The 12,416-nt window shown below is 37.9% G+C and overlaps 2 protein-coding genes across 6 annotated transcripts in view; one reads left to right on the top strand and one right to left on the bottom strand.

The window, feature by feature from the left end:
• Positions 1-10,138, bottom strand: part of UMAD1 (UBAP1-MVB12-associated (UMA) domain containing 1) — a 184,040-nt gene extending 173,902 nt beyond the window's left edge. Inside the window, exon 1 of one of the 4 annotated variants that reach the window (XM_015589446.2) lies at positions 9,448-10,138. In XM_015589446.2, the coding sequence (XP_015444932.1) occupies positions 9,448-9,567 (120 nt within the window). In that variant the 5' untranslated portion in view covers positions 9,568-10,138. Of the gene's footprint in view, positions 1-8,641; positions 8,811-9,447 lie in introns of those variants that run through there. The other 3 variants (XM_025046803.1, XM_025046804.1, XM_015589447.2) reach the window with 3 other exon arrangements.
• Positions 8,889-11,840, top strand: RPA3 (replication protein A3). 2 transcript variants are annotated; one of them, XM_015589448.2, is made up of 5 exons: positions 8,889-9,146; positions 10,229-10,303; positions 10,855-10,963; positions 11,069-11,114; positions 11,498-11,840. In XM_015589448.2, the coding sequence occupies exons 1-5, from the start codon at positions 9,048-9,050 to the stop codon at positions 11,514-11,516; spliced, it is 348 nt and encodes a 115-aa protein (XP_015444934.1). In that variant the 5' UTR covers positions 8,889-9,047; the 3' UTR covers positions 11,517-11,840. The 2 variants fall into 2 exon arrangements, with proteins under 2 accessions (XP_015444934.1, XP_006912001.1); XM_006911939.3 differs by lacking the exon at positions 11,069-11,114 and having other exon boundaries at positions 8,893-9,146.
• The last annotated feature ends 576 nt before the right edge of the window (positions 11,841-12,416 follow it).

The following is a 12,416-nucleotide window of genomic DNA, read 5'->3' as shown; positions in this document are numbered from 1 at the left end:
CTATTCAGAAACTATAGCTTTTGGCCTGGGCAAGCAACAGGGAGGACTAATGTGAATGGTTTGTAACTGGCCAACAAAGACTTTGTTAAACAGGGTCCTAGACAGAAAAAAATTCCAGGAACAGAGCACAATAAGGAGGTCTTCATGTTTGAAGAACTACAAACAGCTCCTCATCTCTAACTCATCCGGAGACCTCAATAGTCTGAGCCACTCAGTCTCAGGCCAGCAGACCCACACATAGGAGTTCTGGTTCGCCAGTGGAAATTGAACAAGCTCAAGAACATGTGCGTCCACGTCTTCCAGGACTAGACATGGAAACAAGAAGTGGGTAAGGTAATCTCACCTGCCCAGTCTCTCCTTTAATAAGAGATCACCAGACTAAGACCAACATAAAGAAAGGAAAATATGGACCCAAAGACAAACAGGAAGAATATCTCTCTGGTGATAAGTTTGCACGAAAAATTGTAGAGAAAACATCTTGATAATACTCGAATGATTATAAGAAAACACAATCTCTTACATGCAGGCTTCTGAGCAGAGCTGGAAAACCCAGGTGGATTGAGGATCTCCACTCTCAGACAAGCCTACACACTTCCTTCCTTCTAGGGAAGCACCCTGGGGTTTTCTTCCCCCTTCACTACCTCACTATTCATCATCACTAAGACATCCAACAGATACTTAAGAACAATGTGGTCATGCTAATAGCAGTTATAAGTTACAATTTATTACTTAAGTGCACAATGTAACAAGGCGCTGTGCTCAGAGCTTTACACAGTCTTAATGCTTACAACAACCATATGAAGCTTTATTATCTCCCATGTTGATGCATAAATTGCAACTGTGAAAAGATAATTTATCCAAAAGTCACTTAAGTGAAAGCATTAGGATTTAATCCAGGCTGTCTATTCCAAAGTCTATGTTCTTCACTCTGTGCCACACTGCCTCAATGTCCAAGCCCAAGTCATCTTCCCGGTCCGTACACGTGTCCCTACTCTATACTCCAGCTCAGAAAAAAAGCATGATGGTACAAACAGCCACTAGAGACAATCAAAAGTGATACCTTGATTCTCTCCCTTTCACTTCCAATCCACCAACCACTAAGTCAAGTCCTACAACTCATGATATCTCATGAAACTTTTGGTTTTTCTCCATTCATACTGCCACTAGTACTTGAGTTCATCTTATCAGAATCTCCAGGATGGATTACTGCAACCGCCTTAGGGTATCTTTGCAACACAGTGGACTCCTAGAAGCCATGTTTGTTCCCAATCCTCCCCAAGTCCCCTTCCACACCATAGCTGTTTGGAAGACATATGGTCAAGTGACTAGAGCTGGCAAATTAGATTCTCCCAAGAGCTGGTCACAAAACCTGGGACAGCCATATAGGTATGAGTAAACAATGAAGTAACAGGTGCTTGGCTGGAGAGAAAATGGTCTTTAAAAAAGACAGAATACAGCTTTGGATTCTGAAGGCTTTCCTGTGCATTCAAGCTTACCCAAAATGGTACTAATCAGTTTCCTTATGACTTAGAAATTTAAGCTGGAAGGTAGAAACAACCCAAATGTACATCAATCGAAGAATGGATACATAAAATGTGATATAATACATACAATGGAGTATTATGTCATGTTAAAAAGGAATGAAATTCTGATGCATGCTACAACATGGAAAAAACCTTTAAGACATAATACTAAGTGAAATAAGCCAGACACAAAGCGAGAAATAGTGTATAATTCTACTTATGAGGTACATAAAGTAGTCAAATTCATAGACTGTTTAATGGATACAGAGGTTCAGTATGACATGGTGACAAAGTTCTGGAGATGAATAATAATGATAGTGGCATAACATATGAGTGTACCTAACGCCACTGAGCTGTACATTTAAAAATGGTTAAAAAGAGAAATTTTATGTTCTGTATATTTTACCACAATCAAAATAAGGTTTAAGCTGGTTTGAAGTGGTCATGTAACTTGTACCAAAAGCACTTTGATGAGGATATTCCAAGTCATGCTTCATCCAGAACCCAGATGCTTAACCTAAAATGTCAAACTGATTATTTCCCTCCCTATCTAATGCTCTCCTCCAGCATCACTATTAAGCTGCACTCTTTGGTAAGGCATGAGGAAGATATTCCAAGTTCTGGTCTTTACTTAGCTTTACCCTTAATTCTTGCCACTACCCTACCATACATCTTTGCCAGACCTCGTTATCTTCAACAACTAACAAAATCCCCACACTGCTTCTCTAAAGGAGCATCTGTGCTACTATTTTAAATATAAATGTCTTTTTTTATGCATGGATAAGCCAACAAGAGAAGACAAGAATTCTATAGAAGCCAGAAAGGTTAAAAACCTTCAAATCCACAAGGATATATGCAAGTACTAGAGCTAACATTTTCCCTGTGGCCACTGCTGATTTCTAATGGCTAAAAGCCTGTGTTTTGATGATCCATATCCCACAGAGAATAAGGACAAAGTCTGGAGCTCTAACATCTTGGTTAGAAGAAAACACAAATTTTCTCTAGAAAAACATACTCTCAGACTAAACGTCAGAGAAATCAACAAAAAAAATTCCAAGAAACATGAATTCAAAATCAAAGCTTACTATACAAATGAAGAAACAAGCTATAATAAGGAATAGTCAGCAAAATCAAAAAACAATACAGATCAGACGCATAAAGACTGGGGATATCAAAACTAGAAAATAAACAGACTTACTTTATATTCTATAACATATGACAAAATAAAGGGAGATCTGAAACTATGACAAAAAATACATCTATAATAACTATTGATTTGTAAAAAAGAACCAAACAGAACTTCTAGAAACAAACTAAAAATAGTATTGAAATTAGACAGAGCAAATGAGTCACAACTGCATAAAGAATTAGTAAACTGGATGACATAAATTATCTAGAATTCAGTACAAAGAATCAAAAACACTGAATTATAAAACAAAAATCAAGAGCACAAGGCCCTTCTTACTTCTCGTTGAAATTCCAGAAGGCATTAGAGAATAGGAGGTGTTTAGAAAAAATAAACAACCTTCAAAGCCAAAAGCTTTTCTGAAAGATAGGGTTTATTGAGCCATATGCTAGTTGGAAGAGAACCAGGTCCTGGGGCATGCAGTCTAAACCACCAGCAGCCGGGCTAGGTGGAGAAAACAAACATGCCCACCATCCTGGGTTGCAGGGGCTCTTTCATACAATGGGTTTGGGAAAGAAAGATGTTAAGTTGTTTTGAAATAATGCATAGTGGTGATAAAAGGGGTGTGGAAAAGGTGAGGGAGGGAAAGTTCTGGGAGAGATGAATAGTCCATAAGGAAGAAGTATATGATGCTTCTGGATTGGTTGTGTGCAACAATCTGGAAAGTTCCTGCATAAGCAGTATTCTCAGGTGCTTAGTGGTTGGCTATTCCTTCTAGATAAGAACTGAAACAGGTGCCTGGAAGTTGATCCAGCGTTTCAACACACAGTCAGGAACATGAGCAGTCTTTTGGTGGTTTTGGCCCAAGGCTGTTAACTAGTTAATCTTTCTCCTCTCTTCCCAGCACCCTGCAGCCTGCTATGATTTAATTTAGGACATCTAAGAATTTTTCTCTTATCAGAGGCAATATTTGAATGGATAATGGTTGAAAATGTCTTAGTACTGATAAAGATAAGAATTATCAGATTCACAATGTACAACATATTCACCAGCAAACTAAGTAAGAGAAATCCAGTAGAATTACAGAACACTGAGGATCAAGCAGATATAGAGACATGAAAAATTACGACGAACCACAATTTAAAAGAAAAGTAAATATTATAAGAATAAAATAATATCAAAGTAGTTTTGGGAGAAATTAACTATCCATTTAGAATTCTATACCACATAAAGATATAAAAGCTACCTTTTGAGAACAAGGCTGAAATAAACATATTCAGAAAAACACAAACTGATAGAGTTTACTACCAAAGATTCTCACTATAAGAACTTCTACAGAAGGTATCTCAAAAAGAAAGGAAATATTACCAGAAAAAAAAATGGTTGAGATGTAAAAATAAATAATAAGTAAAGTCAAAAGAAGTGCTAAACACTGCACTTAATGAGCTTGATCCAACAACTGGAAAATAAAATTTTTTTCCCAAGCATACATGAAACATTTACAAAAATTGCCCAAAAAACTTGTACTTGATAAGCCTTAAAGCAAGTCTCATATAATTTCAAAGAAGTAGTATCAGGCCATACCATCTGATAATGCAATTATGTTAAAAATCAACCACAAAACAAAATAACTTTAATAAGCAAAACTATACACTTGGAAACAAAAACAACCCATGATTCCAAGAATAAATATGTTGGAAATGAGAAAATATTTAGAATGTAATGATGATGACTATCTACTTATGAAAACTGTGGGATATGCCTAAAGCAGATACAGGTAACTATAGACATATTTTGGAGATATTGAAAGTGCAATTCCAGACCACTGGAATAAAGCAAGTATCACAAGAAAGCAAGTAATAATCTCTTTGCTGGTGGAAGGTCTTGCCCTCAGTTTGTAAAAAACACAACACCTACGAAGTGCTATAAAGCCAAGTGCAATAAAACATGGTATGCCCGTAAACCAGACCCAGAATGTTTTACAGGTGATATCTACCAAACAATCAACAAACAGATCATTTCAATTTTACACAGAATCCTAGAGAACAGAGGAACCACTCCACAACTCATTTCGTGAGACTAGTATAACCCTGATAATACCAGAATCTGACAAATACTATACAAAAAAGAAAAACCGCACGCCAATCTCATTCATGAACATGGATGCAAAATCCTAAACAAAACAGCAAATCAGATCTGGGAATATATAATAAAAGATAATGTATCACAACTAAGTTGTGTTTCTTCCAAGAATGCAAGTGTGGCTCTATATTGGAAAATATATTAATTTCAATCATCTCAATTAAGAAAAAAACCCATTTGATTAAATTCCATAACCACTCAATTAAAACTCTTCTCAAACTGGGAATAGAAGGGACAGTCCTTCACCTAACAAGTAGAACTGCAAGTTGTGAAGGACTTCCAGGAAGGCTCCTTAAAGGGAGCTGAGTCCCATGAAGGCACACTTTTTTGCCTGCCCACTTCTCTGCTTTCTGAAATGGGGACTAAATGGCTGATGCTCCAGCACCTATTCTGGCCTGTGAGGTGACCTTAAGGATGAAACAAGATACTGAACATAGAGGAAGAGGAGGAGCAAGACAGAATGAATCTGGGTCCCTGATTTCTCAGGGACTCTACCACACAGTTGCATGCTGAGTTGCCCATCTCTGGATTTCTTTGAAATGTGAAACGAAGTCTGTGTGTATTTACGACATTTTTACTTATGTAGTCAAACCCCATCTTAACCGAAACACCATTTCTATTCAAAATGGTACTGGAAGCTCTAATATGGGCAAAGGCAAGAAAAATAAAATATGTGAACACTGTTAAAAAACAAAACTATAATTATTCACATACGAATAGAAAACCCAAATTAATCTTATAGAAAATTACAAGAAATGAGAGTTTACCAGGACAGCCAGAAAAAAAGTCAAATGCATGTCCATATACCAGCAACAATCAGTTAAAAATCTTTAATTTAAAAAAAATACCATTTATAATTAGCAACAAAAACAAGGCACCTAGGAATAAATCTAATCTAAAAGTCAAAACTTTAATGTAGAAAATTATGAATCGTTTGGAAAGATTTTAAGAGGACCAGAATAGCTCAAGAATAGTACGAGTGGTTGAGATGTTACCCGAGCAATAGTGATCAAATCCCAACACAGTTTTTCGTGGAACTTGACAAGCTAAATTTTATATGGAGAAGTAAAGAGCCAGGAATAACTATGACATTACCGAAGAACACAGTGAAGTATAAGGACTTGCCCCCAGATACCAAAAGTTATAAGGCCACAGTATTCAATGAAGTGGGTGCTAGAGCAGAGACAGAAAAATGGACTAATGGAACAGAACTGAGAGTCTAAGAACAGACTCACACATATACATTAACTTAAAGTCAGTGGCAAATGATGAAATAATCAATTAATGAGGCTAGGACCATTGCAATAAAAACAAAACAAAGAAATTGGATACCTATCTGACAACATACATAAAAACTCAATTCTAAATGATGGAATATTTTTAAATATGATAAACAAAACTATTTTAAAAAATTTTAATATAGAGTATCTTTAAGAGTTTGATAAAAAATTCTTAAATATTTTTTAAATTGACTTTTCAAATATATTAAACTTAAGGAGAAAATATTTGAACTATATTAAAAGTAGCTCTTCCCAATGAAAGAAAAAAAGGAAAGATGAGAAGAAAAAATAGAAAAATAGGTCCCAAACTGAGAAATGCAGCATGACTATCCACACTAATACAAAATGCTCTCAAAAATCAGTAAGAAAAATCAGCAAAAAAACAAAAAATGGTAAACACGAATAGCCAATAAATATTTGAAAAGTTGTTCAACTTTATTAGTAATCACAGAAAGCGAATTAAGACCCCAAGAAACTATTTCACACCCATCAGATTAGGGAGAAAAAAACTATTAAAAGTTGCCAAAAACGTGCATCAACTGGAACTCTCCTACACTCCTGATAAGAGAATAAATTGGTACCAGGACTTGGGGGGAAATCTGGTTTTACTAGTAAACTGAAGATGCACACCCTATGTTCCAGCAATTCTACTGATACACCTTTGCACATCTGCACCAACAAATAGGTACAAAAATATCATAGAAGCCCTGTACACAATACAAAAGAACTGCAAAAATCAAAATGTCAGTAACAGGGATATAACAGTAAAAAGAACAGGGATATAACAGTAAAAAGAGCTCCACCTACATGCGTCAACATGGATTAATCTCGAAAACAAAATAAACAAGTCAGAGATATATATGGTATGATTCCATTTATATAAAGGTCAAATTGGCAAAATTGAACAACATACTATTTAGGAATGCCTACATGTGTAATAAAACTATATAGAAAAGCTTAGGATACTTAACACAAATTTCAAAAGTTTATTTCTGGCTGGTAGGGAACACTTAATTAAAGAAATACAAACTACTAACAGGTAAAGTTCCATTCCTTAAAATGAATGAGAGGGCCTCATGTGTTCATTTAATCTCTGTGAAGAGTACTGTATACATATAAACTATATATACTCTTCTCTGTGCACTACATATTATGTAATAAAATTTAGGTGACTCAAAAAATATCCAAAAAGCTGTTTTAAATGATCTTCTTGCTCATCTCCCTGTTTAAAAAAAAAAAAAAAATCTGTTGGTACATAAAAATGGTCTTTTAACTGTAATAAAACAATGATATCAGCATCTGGTACTTTTAGGGTTGCTCTCTAAAAAACTGCTATTAAAGATATTCATACATACCCTACCCTATATAATGTGCATCAATTTGTTTACCAAAGCGACACTAAAGTGCAAAATCCTGTACAGGCTTTGCCCAGAAACATAACATAGACTGTACAGACTTGCCCCAATACATCCACTACTTTTTTATACGCCAACTAACATGCACCCTGCATCTGTTAATGAAGTCCTTTAAGACAGCAACATTATAACAAATTTGTTAAATGCTAAGTAAACACTGAGGGAGACTATCATTTAATTATGGTGCATGCGATTTCCATCTTAAATTGCCACGTGAAATCTCAAAAGATCTTACGTGCTTAAGGCAGAGGTACCTGAATTTGAACAGTGACAACTAGGTGACTTTAGACAAACTTATTTTAATATAATAATATCCCAATAAAATGTATTTTCCAATTTCTGCAGCACCACTAGCAGAAATTGGAAAATACATTTTATGAGCACTCATTCTGGCAGCTAAAACCCCGAACATCAAGAGCCACATGAGCCAGTGACAGTTATGAGAACCCTCCCCCCAATTTCCTGAAACACGTTATCTTCCACAACTCCAGATCTCCCCTCCAGAGTCCTGGGTGCGGAGGACAATGGGAGAAAGATCGCTAGGGAGTTACAAGGAGTCCGTGAATCATATGGACAAAAGTTATTTGGGACCTTGCAAAACATTAAGTTATCTAACTCCCTCATTTTGCGAATGGAGAAATTGTGTCTCAGGGAGAAGCGCACCTGCTCAGGATCTAACGGCGATTTAAATTCGTCCCTTATCCTAACCCCGTGGTCCTTCCCGCCACCCAATCTCAAATGCTTCAATGTGTTGCTAACACAAAGGAGGTAATAAAACCCGCATCTCCGCAGTGTGGCCAGATTGTCAGGGCTAGAAAGGGTCGCAGAGGTAATCCGGGAGAGTGACGCAGCTTGAGCAGTAAATAAACCCTCTGCCACCGAGCACCAGGAGCCTGACAAAGGCGGTGAAGATCGCTGGCGACCCCACTTCCCGTCTCCATGACAGCGTGTGTCAAAACACACCATCCCTAGATTTCATTCAGCAAGAATCATGCGCTTCCCACGGAGAATCTGGAAGAGGGGGAGGCAGAGAAATGTGAACAGCTGGTGCACAGCACCGAGAAAGCCGCGGAGGGACAGGCACTCTCTCCCGCATCCGTCGGTGGGGAGAAGAGGAAAGAGTAAGGCTGCGGTGCCTCCCGCCAGAAGAGGTACCTGAGCCTGGTGCCGCAGTCCCCCGCCGCATCCGCACTAGAGCCCAACACACCTGCTTCCGGGGTCAAACCGCGGCGGGGAGGCCCGAGACCTAGATAGGGGGCCTCAGGCCCCGCCCAACCCAAGCCCCGCCTCCGCTTTCCACTCCGCAGGAGACCAGGGCAACTTCCGGGACGCCGCGCGTCACTAAGCAGCAGATCCCCACTTCCGGACACATCCCTTCTTTCGCGGTCTCTTTCTCAGACAACGAGATTTCGATCGAGATTTCAGCGCGTTTGATTGGCGGAGCGAAAGCGTGCTGGTCTCCGCCGATTGGTTCCGGGGAAATCCATCGTAGACGTCCGCGGAGCGCTCGGTCTCATTTTTACGCTTGTTTGCCGCCAGCTGCAAATCTTGCTTCGCAATCATGGTGGACATAATGGATATGCCCAAGTCCCGCGTCAACGCCAGCATGCTACCTCAGTTCATCGACCGGCCGGTCTGCTTCGTAGGGAGGCTGGAAAAGGTGCGCGTACTCACCATCCCGGTTCCCCGGTCTGTAGTTGCGGGGACAGACCCCGTGACCTCCTGGGTGGTAGCCTCACGGTGGGTAACGGAAAGTTGAAGGAGGACAGAAAGCCTGAGAGCATCACTGCGCTCCCACTTGCTTTATTTTGCACAAGGGGACTTTGCACACTTTTTAGCTATTACAGCCCCATTTTGGCGCGGAATAACAATGTTTTCGAATACTCCGTTCTAAGTTCTAGTGTCCCCCGTTCTGTTTGTGTTTGCATAAAAGAAATTATGAACATGGCCCCCACACTTACCTTCTGATATTTTACATTAGCCGTGCTTAACTGGTAGTCTAATTTTGTTTCCTTCTGCCGTTTTCTCGTTGAAGTTACCGCTCCATAAAACATTCCTTGATTGTTCCTCCCAGATTCCATAGCAATCTTTTATCTTGCCCCACTGCTTGATTGCAGCCCCTTCATTCTACTGGTGAGAAATAGGCCCAAAGCCTCGGAATCAGTGAACCGAGGAAGCTGAGAGAAAACCAGTGTTATATAAAGGCTTAGTAGTTCATTTTGGCCATACATCCTCTTGGTGAAACGGGTGTTTTGTTCCGACTCCACAGGTAGGGAAACTGGATAGGAGTGGATAGGCCACAGCAAGTTACAAAGTTGGCTGCACTCTGCAGCTGTCTGACACTAGAACCGTTCTCTCTTTATTTCATCATGCCCAGTTTTTAAAACATACCTAAGAGGGCTAATGTACTATTTAAATCATGGGTGCCAGTAGATCTCACTTTTAGGTAATATGGACCCCTTTCATTTTTTCTTAGCATAGCGTTGCCAGATTTAGCAAATAAAAATACAAGACATATTTGTACTATTGTTTATCTGAAGTTGAAATTAAACTAGGCGTAGTTTAACCAGATAAAGTAACACAAGATTATAATTTGAACCAAATAAACTGTTCAAAAACAACTGCTTTGTATGCATCTACTAACTTTGAGTCAGTATGCCCATCTTGTGTCAAACATATTTTTACTTAAATGAGATTTTAAGTTTTGTTATGTGAGATTTTTAAATCCTGTTTCTTTTTTAGGTTCATCCCAGTGGAAAAATGTTTATCCTTTCAGATGGAGAAGGAAAAAGTGGAACCATTGAGTTGATGGAACCTGTATGTTTAAGTATTAATTCATGTATATTATAGTTAATTCTACATCTTGTTTTGGTTTGTTGCTGATATTTCTGATTCCTGGAGTGGTTGTATAAAGGACCAGCTTATAAAACTTCCCTGGTTCTAAAATTAAATTTTTGTCCTCTTCTTACATTTATGTCTCTTAACATGTCTAACAAAGGATTTTTGGGGCTCTGTGATTTTTTATTACATTCCTTAGATACTGGGTTCTTTTCAATGAGTACTTTTAAACAGATTACTCCTTGTAGAAATTCTAGACATCCTCAGTATCTTTAAATGATTTTGTTTCCAACTTAAACTTTAACCTATCTTTGGACCTATGCTAAAAATAACAGGACTTGTAACATGCTGACCATAAGTGTTCAAACTTTTTTTTTTTTTTTTAAGTTGCAATTAAATTTCTGCATTGGTAAAGTTTTAAGTTACTTTATTACATGAAATCAAAGATTAGTAGACTATACCAATTTTTCAAGTTAATTATCAACTGAAAATGTGATAGTATGAAGTTAACATTTTTTTCTTTGTGTTAGCTTGATGAAGAAATCTCTGGAGTCATGGAAATAGTTGGAAAAGTAACAGCCAAGGCAACCATTATGTGTGCATCTTATGTCCAGTTTAAAGAAGATAACCATCCTTTTGGTAAATAAAGCATTCTAGTTTTATATATTTAGGAGGAAAACAGTTTTATTCTTATCATGTCTTAGGTCTTGAGTCTCAGTCCTGCTATATTTTCGAATTCTATAGAATTTTCTGATCCCAAAGGAAAACGGGAGGACATTTTGGCCTGTTCGTAAGTAGTGCACATATACGTAGGAAACTCAGATTAATTAATATTTGTGGAAAGAGAAATTTTTAAAATAGAACCAAAATGTTCATCTTTTTTGTTTTAATGTCTGGTTTAAAGGCCTCAAATAATGCATAGCACCTGAAACACCACCAGGCAGGAACTGTGCCTGTACAATGGATCGTCTCCTGCACCCCCGTGTCTTTTATTTTTTTTGGAGCCACAGTTAAATAAATATGATCAATGGCTCAATTTTAGAAGATGGATTGTGAAAATAAGTTGACTTCTAAAAGGGAGAGGAAAGAGAAAGAGGTAGAAATCTTTCAGATAATAATTGGTGTTACAACTTTCCACTGTAGATTAAATGTTTGCTAAAATGTGTCTTTCAGATCTTGGACTTTACAATGAAGCTGTGAAAATTATCCATGAGTTCCCTCAGTTTTTTCCTTGGGGAGTTGTACAAAATGATTGATCCTGATTGTAGACCAACTGCATTGAAGACTGTTAAGGCCCCTGATATTTGAGGGAGAGATTCTGTTATTTAATTTGTTCTCTTTTACCTAACTTTATTAGATATTCCAGTATGCTATTTTTGATGGAATTGGTATGTTGACAGTTCTCACCTGCATCCTCATAAAGAATCACTTCTCTGGCATATGGTCAGAACAGATGCAAGAGCAATAGTCTGAGTTTAGTTTTCTGTTTTAATAAAAGTTTAAATGGTACATATTATTGGTCGTTTCATTCTTTTTCGTTTAGTCAGGTATTAAAGCTCAAACTTGGAATTTCATAGTTGTAAGGTCAGAACTTAGACCTAGCAAATTAAACCCCAGGCCAACTGTGTTAAGAATTTACTTGCTACCTCATGAACTACACCATGTTATTTCCTTGACACACTATGAAAAAATGATTTTGATTTATTAAAAGAGCAAACAGAATCCTTCATCTTCTATAATTTGCGAGTACTATAGTAGAGACTCAGAACCCACGGAATATAAGGAGGTTTGTTGTAGGAGTAGGTTTACATAGTTATGGAGGCCAAAATGTCCCATGATCTATCACCTACAAGCTGGAGAACCAGGAAAGCTGGTGGAGTAATACAGTTCGAGTCCAAAGGCCTGAGAATCAGGGAGTTGATGATGTAACTCGCAGTCCAAGGTCAAAGACCTGAGAACTGAAGGCCACTGGTATAAATCCCAGAGTACAAAGGCCCAAGAACCAGGAGCTGCAATGTCTAAGGGCAGGAAAAGATGGACATCCAGCTCAAAAGGAGCAAACCCACCCTTGCTCTGCTGTTTTATTATTTGG

This window comes from Pteropus alecto, unplaced genomic scaffold, assembly GCF_000325575.1.
Source record: "Pteropus alecto unplaced genomic scaffold, ASM32557v1 scaffold21, whole genome shotgun sequence".
In the NCBI taxonomy this organism is placed as follows: Eukaryota; Metazoa; Chordata; class Mammalia; order Chiroptera; family Pteropodidae; genus Pteropus; species Pteropus alecto.
Note: the sequence above shows the minus strand (reverse complement) of the source record. Positions and strands in the feature narration are given on the sequence as shown.